Source organism: Salarias fasciatus, chromosome 23 (genome assembly GCF_902148845.1).
Source record: "Salarias fasciatus chromosome 23, fSalaFa1.1, whole genome shotgun sequence".
NCBI lineage: Eukaryota > Metazoa > Chordata > Actinopteri > Blenniiformes > Blenniidae > Salarias > Salarias fasciatus.
This window is the reverse complement of record NC_043766.1, coordinates 34,714,305-34,730,630: the sequence shown is the minus strand read 5'-3', so window position 1 is coordinate 34,730,630 and position 16,326 is coordinate 34,714,305. Positions and strand designations below refer to the sequence as shown.

Genomic DNA, 16,326 nt, shown 5'->3' with positions numbered 1-16,326 from the left:
ACTTTATATTCATTAGCTCCTCTTGGAAGAGCAAATCTGTTTCAAAATGTAATCCGGAACAATTACAAGGTAAGGCCAGTGTTCACACCGTAGGTCAATCAGAATGAATTTAGCCCTGATCTTGTCCTCCTGATCAAAGCCAGCAAAGACCTGATTGTCTTGTGTTTGTAAAAGAGATGAACATGAAAATGAAAATGTTTAATACTTCTGAACAGAAACTGTTGTGTGTGTGGATCAGCTGAGAGCCAACCTGTCCACCCCCTCCTAATAAACCTCCCTGATTGGATGAACCGCTCTGACTGACGCTGCTGCTCTAGAAATCCCTGTCTCAGCTGTTTTCATGTCATGGAGACATGAATATGTCACGGTTGTGGGATGGAAGGACCCACGCGCAGACAGCCAGGTGGAGTTCAAAAAGTCCTTTATTTTCAGAACAACTCAGGAACTCACAAACGGAGCTGGAGCAGGCCAGGACACACGAACACATGGACAGACCCACAAGGAGCCGACAAGACACACCAGGGGAGCAGGGCTTAAATAGGGGCAGACACAGGTGAGGCACATTAGGTGGTAAGGAGGCAGGCAGGTGAACATGACTGCAGACAAACACAAAACAGGACCCGAGCACCCCCACATGGTGGCAGGGGCACAGGGCATGACAGAATATATGTCAATGAAATATATTCACTATATATAACAGTGGAATATATTGACTATTTATGCAAGTATATATAACAGTGAGATATATTCACTTTAGAGGTCAGTGAAATATATTCACTATATGTCAGTGAAATAGGAGCAATGCCGATATGAATGAATGTGCTGAGGGAATGAGCTCTCTGCTTATTGTTAATAGTGGAGATGAATGTAAACAAACAATGTCAGGTTTGCAGGCAGGAAAGACTGGGATGATCAAATGTAGCACTGCAACACTCTCTATGCGTTTACCGTGACACATCTACAACATGTGCTGTGGACCAATGTAGCTATTGCACAATTTGGAGTGAGACTGGGCTGAAATGTCTCTCACTTCTGAAGAAACCTTGTCCCGTGTAGCTATCCAGGTCTTACTCAGAGGAAATTACACCACTGCACCGAAGCTTTTTGAACTTTTATTGTGTTTTTTTTTTATTCAGACCAAGGATTACAAGTTTTAATTCAAGAGAACATTTTTGCAAACAGATAAAACACCAAAAGAAATAAATAAAAATTAAAAGGAACTGATTTTGTGTTGGTTCCTACATGTCTTAAATTTCAGCCATGTATTGATTTGGATTTGGAAAGTTAGGTGAGCAGTGATCAGAATTTGGCACTCCTTATGATCTGTTGTTAATCTCATTTTGGGTGTTTAATTCAACCTTAAAAGTTTGTATGAATTAAAGTTCAGAGAGCTCCCAGCAGGTGGCAGCCTCTTTTGAGTGTACACACTCTACCGGAAGATAGAGCCTTTACATAAGGTTCGAACATAATCTGATCTGACGCATGTGTTCCTGTCTCGTTACCAAGGAAACCAACTCAGCCTCAGTTCTCAGCAAAACACAACAGCACATTTTGAAAAAAAGAAAAACAATCTTCTGCTTTCAGCGCACGTGGGATCTGCAAGTGAGTTCTTCACACCAACCAATCAGGGCAAGATGTCGACTTGCGAGGTGACATTCAGTTCAACACCTGCAGAGAACCCACCACTTCCTGTTCAACTTTCTGTGCAGCAAAGCCATCCTTATTTGCAACAGCTGATAATGTCTGCATCTCAATCATAACAAAACCTTATTGGTTGAATCAGCCAGCATGCGTGGGAATATATATGAGCGGGATTATAAAATAATATTTCATGAAATGAGCTTACATGTTACCACTTCTAAATATAAAAGAGTAATGAATAAAAATCAAAAGTAACATAAAAATCAACTGAAACTTCCACTGTGATGTGTGTCACTGACAAGCAACGCTCATTCATTTGTCCTCTTTTGACTCCCTCTCTCATTGGTTTGGAAGTATCTTTCATGAGGAGGAGCTGGTCTTGCACCATGGAACCTCCTCCAGCATGTTCACTTATTCATTATCTGAGAACCATCAACATGAATGCCTGCCAGTCATCAGAAACCCAGCTGGCATAATATCCTGGACACTGGAAGAGATGTAAGCTACTGAAATCAAGACAAAGAAACTCCTCACAATGTACAGAGGGTTCTACCCGAAGTCCAACAAGTATCGATTTCTGTTTGTGGGGACTTCTGACGTAAGAAGGGGGAGGCGAGCTTTACAGAATAAAACATTTTGGCAATTTATTTTCAAACACACCTCTCACGTAGTGATAGACTTCTCTTAGTTCCTGTTGTCAGAGATAGAGATTGTCCTTCCTACAGAGGACACAGACTCACTGAAGAACCAGGGAACCAGAGTCTAAATCCAGCATGGAGAGGTTGAGTGAAAGTGGTGTTGAAGGTGTAGAGATGGATCAGAGAGTCAGAGGAGACTCTGAAGAAGGACAGAGAGCCAGCAGGACAGTCCACATACACTCCTACTCTACCAGAGGAGGAGGAGGAGGAGGTGGGGGAGAGGACTGTTCTGTTGCCTTTGTGACAGACGTAGTAACCTGCACCAGAACATTCCAGACTCCAGGACTGATGATTCTGTCCAAACGTGCACCTACGAGTGCCTCTTTTCCTTTCCATTGTACTGTAACTCACTGATATATTAACACTTCCGCTCCACTCGACCTCCCAGTAACATCGATCTCTCAGAACATTTCTACACAGCAGCTGCAAGACATGAAATCTGTCTGGATGATCAGGATACGGCTGCTCTTCCTTCACATGTGTCACCTTCCTGTTGTTGTTGGACAGTTTGAGGTTTCTGCTCATTGAGTTTTCATCCAGTTCAAGTTGGGTGAAATCTGATGGAAAGAAAAAGAGAAAAGTCCTGATCAGACACGTGTGATGGATCTGTTGTTTGTGGACTTCCTGATGGAGAGAAAGTTTGATGAGGACACTTTTTGTCAGGCTTCTCTTGTCCAACTTACACTTCCTCAGACCAGGTTTGAGCCTCTGCTGTCCACCATGGTCCACCCTGCAGGAAGAGAGACAGTCAGAAGGGTTTTCTCTCCAACATGAGTCCTCACTGCTGCTGAACATGAAGCAGAACTCCTCAGTTTGTCTCTGGAGACACAGAAAGAGGCTGAAAGACTCTGAGTCAACCATCTGTGGGACTGGCTGACTGAGTGACAAGAGCAAGTCCAACATTTCTACACAAAGTTCATCATACAAAGCAACTGTGACAGAAGGGAGTTAGAGAGTGAGAGGGAGAGAGGGTGAAAGAGAGAGACACAGAGAAGCAGACAAGGAGAAGAAGACAGAGAGAAGGAGAGAGAGTGAGATGGAAGGATGGATGTTTCTGTTTCTCTCCTCCTAAATCCAGCTGGGAAATGTGCTTTCAAAGGATCCTTCACACTTCTTGACTGTTCAATGAAAACATAGTTTGACTGTGTCGGGGACTCAGGGATGGTGAAGCATTAATCTGATGAGGTAAAGCATGTGTGGCAGAAGTCATGTTTCTTGTTGAGGACTCTTCACAAAGAGGACAACGGTTACCACCCACCATTGCCATGCAGCCAGCTAAGTCTCTCAAAACAAAGAAACAATAGCTCCTGTTGATCCACCCCCCACAGCAGGAGGCTCACACAGTGGTGCAATAACACAGTCCCACCTCATGATGGCACTAGTGAGGCCCACTCCAAACATGGAAGAGGGACCCAGAGTGTGCAATACAATTGGTGGAGCTGGGGGCGGGAGGCTGACGCTATCAGCGGCTCAAAAGCCCCCGCACAATGGGAAAGCAGCAGACTAAACACAGACTTTTTCTCTGAGCAGATGTGGATCCCCTCATCTCACTCACGGAGTAACACGAGGCCCAAGCCGCCTTGCTAGTTATGGCTTGACTGGACCGTCTTCCCTCCTCTCGTCAGTGGATCAGGCTGTTTTGTTCATTCCACATGTGAATCTGTTTATTTTACGGCGTGGAACACACGTTCAAGCGCACAGCGAGCGTTTCCCCTCCCACCTCAGTTCCGCCGAGACGACCAGGCTCGCCTGTATTATCTCTGTGTGTGAGAGAAGGATTCAGTTGCTGATGCTCATTTTTCCCCTCTCTTTAACGTCTTCCCCAAAATTTCAAAAAATAGCACACAATTCGCTCGTCTGCAAACACTGCGCACACACACACACACACACACACACACACACACACACACACACACACACACACACACACTGACAGACACCAATGGTTTGCATGCTTTGAATCTGTTTCGATTAGTAATTGGATGTGTTAATTAGGAATAGACGTTTTAAATAAACACTCATGAACTGAACCGGATGATTTATGGTGCATTTTGATGTATTTGTGACAAAGGTAATGGTTGTGACAGCCAGTGCTGATCTCACGCTGCTCTGATAATTTAAACATTTAACAGGAGGAAATGGTGGTGTGCTAAGGAGAATCCAGAGCAAGGTGAAAGATTAAAATCCTGACCAGGATGTTATTTTCCTCCACTGCACCATCCACGAGGAATCTCCATGTAAATCGATATTACAGCTGAATCATGTTGTGAATCCTGTCGTGGAACTCATCAACTTCATACGAGCAAAGGGACTTCTGCACCGTGAGTTTATTGCGTTCCTGGAGGAAACTTTTGCAGATCACCAGGACCTCAACTTTCTGTGCTTTAAAATAGACATTGTTAGTCATAAAAAATGTTGTTGTTGGTTCATTTAATTTTCTGTATTTTAAGACTCATTTCAATAAATAGTTAAATACTGTAAGGCGTCAAAGACAGATATTATGTTGTAATGCTTTTGTTCATTTTCATTTGAAGTTAAATCCTTCCTCCATGTCCCTTGATATGTATTTTTTTCTCCAATGAGGTGGGGTTACCAAAACATTCCCTTCAGCCACTCGTGGTCTGGCACCTCTGTCAAATTTCAGAACCCATTGTGGCCCACGAATCGAAAAGTTTGTCCACCCCTGGGTTATACAGATATCAACAAATTGACTATTGTTGCCTACGAAACAAATGGTGCCTCAGAGGTTATCTGCTATTTTTCAGATTGTAAATATTTTAATAATCAGTCGCTATCTTTTGTGATCATTATCAACCATATTCATTAAAGCTCGGGTCGACGATCTTGGAAAACTGGCATGTAGCACGAATGTAGCATCTCCCCAAGGCTCCGCCCTGCTCCCACACCTTTGGAGAAGCTCCCGTTGGGAGCGATACGCACTGGACGCGGAAGTGCGCTAGCGGAAGCGCCACGCGCACAGAGTTTGTGATCGCCTCCAATGTCATTAACCTTTCTGACTGCCCGCACACAATGCGCATAGGAGCGCAGCGCGCCCGCTCCGCTTCGTTCTATTTTTCACGCGAGCCGCAAGCGCCGAGAGCGCCTTGGCAACGCACACGCGCTCTGAACCAGGGCCAGTGCACGCCATTGAAATGTACGCGCAGGGGGCTGGTAGAACGGCGAAGGGATTTGATTGGTTTCTTAAGAGCGGTCCGTGCCTTCCGATTGGTCGGAGTTTTTACTGTCCTGTGGCCGCTACAGTGGTCAGATTTTTTCCGCACCTTTTTCCGTCCACATAATGTATTGACTTCTCCCAGAGGGCAAGGAGCATTTCACTCAGTATGACAAAAAGTGCTTTTGGACAACATCGTCTACCCTAACTTTAACAAATACATCAAATTAACCTTAAAGTTGATCCACAACATAATTATACCTGTAAGTTGATGCCAGTGGTGACTGGCCAAGAGGCGTTCTGACACTGTTCAGATATTGAACAAACTGAGTAAATAATTGGAAGACTGTCCAGCACTGAGACCTCCGGGCAAAAAATAAAAAAGTAAAGTGTCATCTGCATAAATCACTAAGGTGCTCTTGTCTTAAATAGCACTGTTAATATCCTGACTCTTCCTGATGTGTTTTGCCAGTGGCTCTGAGGTGAGGAAAAAGGGAGGAGGAGAGTGGGCATCTCTGTCTGGTCTACAGAGCGGCAAGAGGGGAGAGGACATGATCAACACTTAAGTCTCTGACGGATTATTCATAGTTTTATTTTCCTTGTTTGTTTTTGATAAAGTGCTCTTCTAAACCTGTCAAAGACAGAGCACGTGGTGTGATAATGATAGAGCGAGTGTTACATATGTGTTTAACATTTAGGAGCCTTCTCACATGAGAGTATTAAAACCTCCCCCTGGTAAATCCTGTCCGATCATCAACTGGAGACATTGTGAAGAACATCTCAGTCTCCAGGATGAGCTCCTGTTGTGAGTTCATACCTGAGAGTCTCCAGTTTGCAGTGTGGATCCCCCACAGCAGCAGACAGTTGTTTGACTCCTGAGTCTCCTGGATGGTTGTAGCTCAGGTCCAGCTCTGTCAGATGGGAGGACTTGGATCTCACAGCTGAGACCAGAGAAGCACAGCCTTCCTCTGAGACCAGACACCCTGACAGACTGGAGACACAAACACGGCTGCATCAAGTCAAGAAGGAAGAAGGAAGATCCTCCACATGATGAAGCAGCAGCTGGATCCTGACCTGAGAGCTTCCAGTTTACAGTGAGGACTCTCCAGTCCAGAAGACAGTAGCTTCACTCCTGCATCCTGCAGGTCGTTGTTACTCAGGTCCAGATGTGTCAGACTGGAGGACTGAGAGCTGAGAACTGAGGACAGAGCTCCACAACTTCTCTCTGACAGACCACAGTTCTCCAACCTGAACAAGAACCAACAATTAAACCAGAGAATAAATATTTGTTATGGACTCACTTTCTACTTATCTGACTTGGAACATTACAAACACAGTGAGTAGAGGATGTCAATCTCAATTTACTGTGTGGTTTGCTTCATGGATAGCAGTGGAGAAAACATCAAAAGTTACTATGTTCCATTTAGAAGTTCTTCAGGTGTTCTATAGAAATAGGGGGGAGAACAGAGTGTGGTGAATAATAATTCCCGATCATGTCAGAACCTGAGAGTCTTCAGTTTGCAGTCTTTATCCTTCGCTGCATCCAACAGCGTCTTCAGTCCTGACTCCCCTGGATGGTTGTTACTCAGGTCCAGATCAGTCAGACTGGAGGACTGACAGATGAGAACTGAGGACAGAGCTTCACTACCTCTCTCTGACAGACCACAGCCGCTCAACCTGAAGAAGAACCAACAATGAAAACCAGCTGACTGTTTGTCATGGATATAGTTTTATGCACTTAATGTTAAACCATAAATATTTTGTACCTTTTAATGAATGTTTGCAGATAACAGAGTTTCTTTGTCCACCATTTTTTTTTCATTATGGACAAAAACAATCTGCACAAAAATTCTACTTTTTAATGTGGAGAACATTTACATTCATGGAAAAAAAAAAAAAAAAAACAGCAGTTCCTTTGAAAAAAAAAAACTGTTCACAGATGCAAAACACAAAACTGTGTGAAAGATTTTGAACTATTTGCAATTTCTGACCTCAAATTCATTCCTCTATCCAATCGGATGGTGACAAATCGAACTGTCCAATCAGGGATCAGATGGTGTTGTGTTCTTCCGCACTGCTGTGGACTCTTCAAGGGTAGGGGAGTATCAACATGGTTTAAATAAAAAAAAGTGAAACTCGTCATCTCCCAGTTCTGGCTTGAAAATTGAAAACCAAAACTCTGACAATGAGTCTTTGGATTATGTGTTAATTTTGCACGTCATGGAATAAAATTAGTCCAATTCATTATATCAAGCTTGCTTTGACAACAAACCTGAAAGATGTTCTTCATTTTAAATGGAAGTGACACACTGAGTCCACCACCTGCAGCTGGTGAGATCTGCTGTTTTCTGGGCTACTCAAGTCATTTAAGATATCAAAGTCGTGAAACGATGGGCCTGAGCCACATGCAACAGCAGGGAGGTTTCCTGAAAGCACCAAATAAATCACTGAAGTCATTCTGTAGCTTCATTGAACAACTGATGGCTTGTCTGTCCTCTCCTCCTCCTCTTTCTCCTGCTCAGTGTTCCTCATGTTGTCTTACTGCTTGGCCTCCATTAGTGATAACAGTGCCTGAACTGAAACATCTCAACTGTGATGTTAACATAGGTTCAGCAGTTCTGTTGATTTTGTTGCCAGTAATATCTGCAAACACACAAACACACACACACACTCACACACACACACACACACACACACACACACGCCTTTGCCATTTTCAGCGAAAACAAATGTCGTTGGGTTTTCTGTCAAAGCAAGCTTGAGAAAATGAATTATGGTTGTATTTTATTTCACGCCTTGTGTTAAACACATAATGGGAAATCACAGCAGGAAGTTTTTAGTGTTTAAATTCCAAATATTCAAAGTGGATGTAGGAGATGACTGTTTTTCTTTTTCCGTATTCTATTTTTTAGCCCATGTTGAAACAGTCCTCCCCTTGAAGAGTCCACTGCGGTGCTGCAGGACAGAAAGCCACCTGCTTCCTCACTGATCTGGTGGATTTGTCATCTTCCAATCACAGAGGTGTAAAGATGAAGACAAATTTTGTAACCACAACTTCAGAGTCTTGCATGACGTTTTTCTGCTTTGCATCTGCAAAACATCATGTGTGCAGAAAAACTTCCACTTTTGGTTCTAAATGGAAATCTCTCTTTTTTTTAACGACCATGCAAATCCGCATTGACACGTTCACCAATCTGAATTTTCCAGGCTGATTTTTTTTACAGGATGACTAAACTTGATGTACAAAAGGAAACATATTATTGTTAAACATTGGTTGGAAACTTCATATTATCTGTGCGTGATGTGAAGCTCACTCAGTTCTTCATATTAGTTCATGCAGTACGTACAGAGCTTTGTTGGAGGCTTTGACCACTGGCAGCAGGTTCAGAAGAGCCTCCTCTGAAGGAGAATATTTCTTCAGGTCAAACTCCTTCAGATCTTCTTCTGATGACAGTAAGATGTCGACCAGAGCTGACCACAGAGTAGGGGACAGACTGGCTACTGAGAGACTTCCTGACCTCAGGTACCATTGGATGTCTTCCACCAGAGAACCATCATTCAGTTCTTTCAGACAGTGGAGCAGATTGATTCTTCTCTCTGCAGACAGACTCTCATTCAGCTTGTTCTTGATGTACTGGACTGTTTCCTGATTGGTCTGTGAGCTACTTCCTGTCTGTGTCAGCAGACCTCGAAGGAGACTCTGATTGGTCTGCAGTGAAAGACCCAGGAGGAAACGGAGGAACAAGTCCAGGTGTCCATTTGGACTCTTCAAGGCCTCGTCCACAGCTCTCTGATGGAGATGGTGGAGATTTGGTGTTGTCTTCATTCCTTTGAACATCTTGGATGTTTCCTGTTTTACATCGAGCAGGTTGATTCCTGACTTGATGAAGGTCTGATGGACATGAAGAGCAGCCAGAAACTCCTGAAGGCTCAGATGGATGAAGCAGAACACCATGTCCTTGTACAGGCCGCTCTCCTCTTTAAGGATCTGTGTGAACATTCCTGAGTACACTGAGGCTGCTCTGAGATTGATGCCACAGTCTGTCAGGTCAGATGGATAGAAGATCAGGTTTCCTTCCTGCAACTGATCAAAAGCCAGTTTTCCCAGAGACTCTATCATCTCCCTGCTCTCTGGAGTCCAGGTTTCATCTGTGGCAGCTCCTCCATCAAACTTGACCTTCTTGACTTTGGCCTGGACCACCAGGTGGTGGATGTACATCTGAGTCAGGGTCTTGGGCAGCTCTCCTCCATCTCTGCTCTTCAGCACCTTCTCCAGAACCGTAGCAGTGATCCAGCAGAAGACCGGGATGTGGCACATGATGTGGAGGCTTCGGGAGGTCTTGATGTGGGAGATGATGCTGCTGGCCTGCTCCTCGTCTCTGAATCTCTTCTTGAAGTACTTCTCCTTCTGTAAGTCATTAAACCCTCGGACCTCTGTCACCCTGTCTACACACTTATCAGGGATCTGATTGGCTGCTGCAGGTCGTGTGGTGATCCAGATTCGAGCAGAGCGAAGCAGTTTCCCCCTGATGAGGTTTATCAGCAGAACATCCACTGAGGTGGACTTTCTAATGTCAGTCAGGCTCTTAGTGTGCTTGAAGTTCAGAGGGAATCGACACTCATCCAGACCATCAAAGATGAAGATCACCTGGAATTCTTCAAAGCTGCAGATTCCTGCTTCTTTGGTTTCAGTGAAGAAGTGATGAACAAGTTCCACCAAGCTGAAGTTCTCCTCCTTCACTATATTGAGCTCTCTGCAGGAGAATGGAAATATGAAGTAGACGTCCGGGTTGGCTTTGCCTTCAGCCCAGTCCAGAGTGAACTTCTGTGTCAGGACTGTTTTTCCAAAGCCAGCATCTCCCTTTGTCAGCACTGTTCTGATTGGTTTAGACCTTCCAAGTGAGGCTTTAAAGATGTTGTCTAGTGTGATAATCGTTCCTTTTCTGTTTTCTGTCCTTTCAATCTGTCTGACCTCATGTTCCTGATTGACCCCTGCAGTCCCTCCCACTGTGATGTAGAGCTCTGTGTAGATCTGGTTCAGCTCAGTGGACTGTTCTTGCTCCGGGATCCCCTCAGACACACACTGGAACTCATTCTTCAGCTTGGACTTCAGTTCTTCCTGACACTTCTTAGATTCTGCTAACAACAGATCCTCTTCACGACTTTTGTGCCCTGTTTGTTTGTTGGGAGACAATTAAATAAACAAATTAAGTCATGTTGGAATTGCTCGAGAATAATTTAGTTTTTATTTAATCCAAGCTCACCGCCAGAAGGCACTGCCGAAAGCACTGGATGTTCCCTTCGTGCATGCACAGTTCAAGTATGCAAACCAACAACATCACCTGTGCCCCCCGTGTGACCCCAAGGAAGATAATATGTTCCGGTGTCAACTCAGATTCAGCTCCTCCTTTCTTCTCGCCTGCAGTTTGCATATCACTTGGAAGATTTCTGCACAAACCTATACGGTATCTTTGTCGCTGATAGCCCTGCAACTGCATTGGTCTGAGCAGCGAAGTTTGCCCTTCAAATCCTGCGATGGCAGTTACAACCTTTCTCCTTCTTTTAAGGTGGGTTGGTGCTTTCTGTGGCGTCTCCTCTGGATGAGGGATTCACTCATTCTTAAAGCGATACTTCAACATTTTGGCAAATTGGCCCATTTCGCGCAATTCCTTAGTCAGTTCGAACAGCATACTTACTTTTTTTGTGATGGGCGAGCTGTTGTTTATTCAGAGGTGAGTTGGGGAAGGTTTTCGGGACACAGTGGAGGTGAACGGTATTTGTGTTCCCCCTCGTCAAACTCATCAAATACACAATCCAACAACCCCAAAACACTTTGGTGGACACGTTATAATCTGCACATTCACTACTCTGTGGAACACCAACAAATAATATTGTAGCGTTACGACACTGAAGCAAATACTGGGAACTACTTTTTCTTTTGAGATCACTACGCCCAGACGCCATGTTTAGTAAGTAGTTCCGTTTTAGCAATCTTCGCATAAACAACTCAATCTGGTAATTTTGCATTAATATTTCAAAGCGTATTTCAAAGTGCTTTCTACACTGCTACAGCAGAGGCCAAAGTGCTTTACACCGCATTATCACATTCACCCATTCACACACACCAGTAGAAGCATCTACCATGCAAGGCGCTCAATACATCCACTGGGAACAGTTTGGGGTTCAGCATCTTGCTCAAAGACACTTTGGCACATGGACAGGGGGAGCTGGAGCTGGAGAATCAAAACAACAACCTCCCGATTGTGAGACGATCACTCTAGTAAACGAGCTACAGCCGCTAAGCACTACCACAGGTGTTCGTACATCCGAACAGCTGTTTGTCTACTATGGGGGCCTCAATAAGGGCTCTGCTCTCTCCAAGCTGTGCTTTTTCCACCGGGTTGTGGACACTATTCACCATTCTTACAGAACGCTGGGCTGCCCTCTGCCACAGGGCATATACCACCTGGTATATGCAGGAAGTACCCCTGGATGAGAAATGTGCCGCTGCCTCCTGGATGACAGATTCTCCTGATTTTACAGAGTGAACATTGCCACAGTCGTTCCACTGGGCATGGTCCTCTGCCCTGTAGAAGCTTCCCAGTGAGGTGGGCTTCTGGGATTACTTGTGGCTCAGTTGGGATACATCATTCAGTGCTTTCAGCACCACCTTCTGGCGGTCAGTAGGGATGAAATAGACTGAAAGCTATGAATGTAGCTGTGGTTCTATGAATCCTGGATGAGCTCCAAAGTGCTCTGTCACTCAGAATCCTTGTGATTATGTGAGAAGATTCCGCAGGAAATGAGCCTGTGTGGGCACCAGAACTTATTACCTTCCTGGAGTCACCCAGGGATCACAGGTGACCTTGATGGTATGCATACTGGAACTACGCATGTGTGAAGGGAACATTCAGTGCTTTCAGTACCACCTTCTGGTGGTCATCTGGGATTCATGGAACTGTAATTGCATTCATGACTTTCATTTTACTCACATACTTTCTATACACATAATCAGATATGAAAAGATCTGAGCTTTGGTATTTGGGTATGTATAATCATCGATAATCCACTCAAAATACTGTAGGTGTTCCCTAACTGGTTACGTAATCATGGATCAATTTTCTTATGTGTTAGTTTTCTCTTCAGCTCATTACACTGTGGTTTTCACACTGGGTGCATAATGTTATACAGAAATCAAAACCTGATTTTCAGCATAAACTCTAGAGATTTGTGGATATTTAGGAAGAGATTTTCTATGTGTGAGAGACAGACTGTAAGGTCATGTATCATCTTATCAAATGAAATACTAATAAGAGGGACTAAAATATAACGGTGTAAAAGCAGAAGACAGTTTGTCACTACTGCAGTCTTGATTGTAATCCATCAGCTCTGTTGTTTCCTGTTCTTTCACTTGATGGTGTTATAAATGTGATTTGTGACACCATCAAGTTTTCATGTTTCCAGGACTTACCTTCAGGTTCAAAGATGTTTCTGGTGTGTTTCTCCCATATATGTGTCATATACATTTTCTCTAAAACCATCTTCATGACTTCAAGAGCATGGCTGCTGTAGGTTTGGACCAGCTTATCCACTGTGTCAATTCTGTCCAAACTCTCCAGTTTACTTTTTGGGATTGGTTTGAACCCTTTAAGAGCCCCATCTTGACATAAATACCACTTAAACCTTTTAAAGTCTTCATCCATTAAATCATCCAGCATTCCCAGGACGACTTCTGGAGTTGAGCTCATCTTTGACCTTGTGACGAGTCTGATTTATCTCACTAAACCTTCACTGAGTTCATAGAATCCCTGGAAAGACCACAGTGAGGTGCTGACATGCTTTAATGCAGGCGAGATGTTTGACTCTGAAAAACACAAAACAAGAATCCTCATGAGTCTGTTGTTTCAGGTTCACTTTAATAAAAGACAAAGTCAGAGACCAGGACAGGAGTCAGGGATCTGGGGCCTCATTTATCAATGATTACCTCTTGATAACATTGTTTTTATGTTATTTTATTCAGTTTGAATATGATACTTCTGGACGTGACAGGGAGACACAAAGACAGGAAGAGAGAGGAAGCAAAAAAACCCAAAAAATCAAAAAGAGTGGAGAGAATGAAGATACAACAATCCTTCAATCGGAACCAACACTCCAGATGAGCAGCTACTACACTTGCATAAAGACATGACAGAGGGCATCCTACGGACTTTTGTTGGGAAATGTAGCTGGAAGTTATCTCAGATGTGCAAGCTGAGGATCCAGGTATCAAATTACAAACCAGAGCACCATGAGAGCTCTAATCCAGATAACCATTAGGCTGACCCAGCACTAGACAACAAGGTGACTGAGTCCACATGCAGAATATGGAGAGTGATTAAAGATCAGCGTGATCATTAAAATGTGACAGTGATCATGCAAATATGACCTCTGAGAAGATCAGAAACAAGCTGGAGAGGCCCTCAGGGCCCAGGTCCCAGTAAGATGTCCACGCACCAGTCCATAAGGGGGCAGAGGAAGGTCCCGGTCAGGACCCCCAGCAGCCATGGGACCTGGCCCTTCACCAGCCACAGGGCCCGGGCCCCTGGGGACCAAGACCTGCCAGCGGCGACAGCGGGCAGAGCCCAGGGCCCAGAGCCCAACAGCCCAACAGCCCAAGAGTTGAGCCATCCCCCTCCACACTACACCCACGAGAAACAACAAGCACAGGTGGCTACCTGGGATGGGCCAGAAACCCTCCCGGGCACTACCAGTGCATACCCTGGGAACCAGGGCATTACAACCCCCCTCCTCCAACTCACAGACATATGACAGGCAATGAGATTTATATTTATAGATTTTTTTTTGTCCATACTCGGATTCTAATTTTAATTTGTACAACAGAATTTAGAACCTGTTATATTGACAGAGAGATAAATCAAGCCCCAAAGAGTCATAGAATAGGAGACCTGGGGACTCATTTAGAAAACATGATGCAGGAGACATACTAAAAGTCCATGTATGCCCACAAGCTAAAAATGGCATCCATCAGATAAAAGATTTCTAAAACTGGCATGCGCGCTCACGTGGTTGTTTACATGTTTCACGATGGCTCATATAAGGAAAAAAACTGTATTCAGGAATCAGGAACCTTCATCCAACCTGTAGGTGCAAAGCATTCTGGGATACGTAGTCCTGTAGTCCTACTATTTTACCTCCTTCTTTTAGATAAAGTCAGACTCATTTTCAGGTAAACAGCATAAAGTATCTGACCGCTGATATGAACATTAAAGTCCTGCAGACTCATTTCAACCTGAACCTGAACGCCTCTCTTTGTTCACAACATGAACACAAAGTGTTAAAATGACAGCATGAACAACATTTGAAAGCTTCTTTCAGTCATATAAATGAGCATGTGTCCCTGGTTGACTCATCCATCCTATCAGGAGGTCCCACCACTCCTCCAGGTCTTGTAAGAACCCCTGTAGGTCTCAGGAGTTTCTCCTTAGAAATCCTCCATCAGTGTCTACCACATAAGATCTGGGAGGACTGGCAGGTGGAACTGATCCAGACTTTCTGTCCAGGTGTTAGTTTCTGAAGTGGTCTGGTACGGTGTCTCTCACTCCTCCCCTCCTCATCCTCCTGGTGTCTCTTGAAGGCCAAAAATCTCCCCCTGTGGGGAAGGATTTTCAACTTCAGCTTCCAAAAGCAGATGAAGCAGCTCCTTCAGCGTTGTGGTTATTGTGGCCAACTGTGGCATGAACTTAGCGAGGTCGTTAGCCATGCTCGAGAGATGCTGAAGGTCTTCCTCTCACTTGGGCTGTGGCAGCTGCTCAGTCACTTTGGCTTTGTTTTCACAAGCACATCATCACCATGACAGACCAGACCATCAAGTCCTCTCGCATCTCTGACACTCTCCTTTGGAAACACTCTGGTGCTGATGCTACATCAACGGGAAGGTAGTTACAATGGTCCAGTTTACATGGGTGTTTTTTTCAATCCGATTGTAAACAGTCGTATTAAACGGAGTGTATTCATGGACGGCATACAAAGGGATCCACGATGAATCCTTGTTTACAAGGACCATGGGTGAAGCGGATTATACAGCGTCCTGTGACATGCACATAAAGTCTCACGAGGAACTTTCAGGTCTTTAGCTCCGCAGCAGCAGTCCTCAGTGCCGAGCAGAGTGTTTTATCTGCTGATATCTGCTCAAATAATGTCACAAAATCTCCATGAAGGAACGGCTGCTCCCCGGGCTGCAGCACCACTGCGCCGAGCGGCACGTCTCGGTGTGAGCGCTGTGTTTCGAATTAACTGGTGCCCGTGTTAACTTGTGACCAATACATGACTGAAACCTGTAGTCGTTCTGGCGAACGTCACTTATCGACAGTTACAGTGAGTGTATACGTTTAAAGTCTTTTGTGAGTCTTACTTTAACAACTGCTGTAATCAGCATGTGTCTACACAGACCTCCGCCGTCATTCGTTAACACGGGAACCAGTTAATCCATAACACCAGCCGGCGATCGCTCGTATTCTGCTATGGAGCTCTTTATACAACTTGCTGTTGCACGATTTGGTTCCATCTCGCCTCTCCAAAGTTTTGTCTGCCGGGGTTTTTTATTAAAATGGTGTTTTTCAACCACTGTAGCGTTCTCTGCTGGTTTTTTGACTGTGCTGCTTCCCGTTTACTGGCACGTCACACGTCACTACATGCATGCGCAGAACAAACACTCCCCCAGTTCAATCCGCTCCGCTGTCAGACTCGTTTACAAGGGACACGGAGCAGATTGTTGATCGGCGTACACCACCTCATACAATCGGCTCCAAAATACAA

At 44.5% G+C, this 16,326-nt stretch overlaps 1 protein-coding gene across 1 annotated transcript in view; it reads right to left on the bottom strand.

The window, feature by feature from the left end:
- LOC115382246 (NLR family CARD domain-containing protein 3-like) overlaps positions 1-16,326 on the bottom strand; it is a 39,732-nt gene that overhangs the window by 21,153 nt on the left and 2,253 nt on the right. The window contains exons 2-8 of the mRNA XM_030083962.1: positions 12,983-13,375; positions 8,859-10,683; positions 6,586-6,759; positions 6,329-6,502; positions 3,023-3,069; positions 1,916-2,896; positions 1,732-1,733 (exon numbers count right to left, since the gene is read on the bottom strand). Of these exons, the coding sequence (XP_029939822.1) occupies positions 2,361-2,896; positions 3,023-3,069; positions 6,329-6,502; positions 6,586-6,759; positions 8,859-10,683; positions 12,983-13,259 (3,033 nt within the window). The 5' untranslated portion in view covers positions 13,260-13,375 and the 3' untranslated portion in view covers positions 1,732-1,733; positions 1,916-2,360. The remainder of the gene's footprint in view (positions 1-1,731; positions 1,734-1,915; positions 2,897-3,022; positions 3,070-6,328; positions 6,503-6,585; positions 6,760-8,858; positions 10,684-12,982; positions 13,376-16,326) is intronic.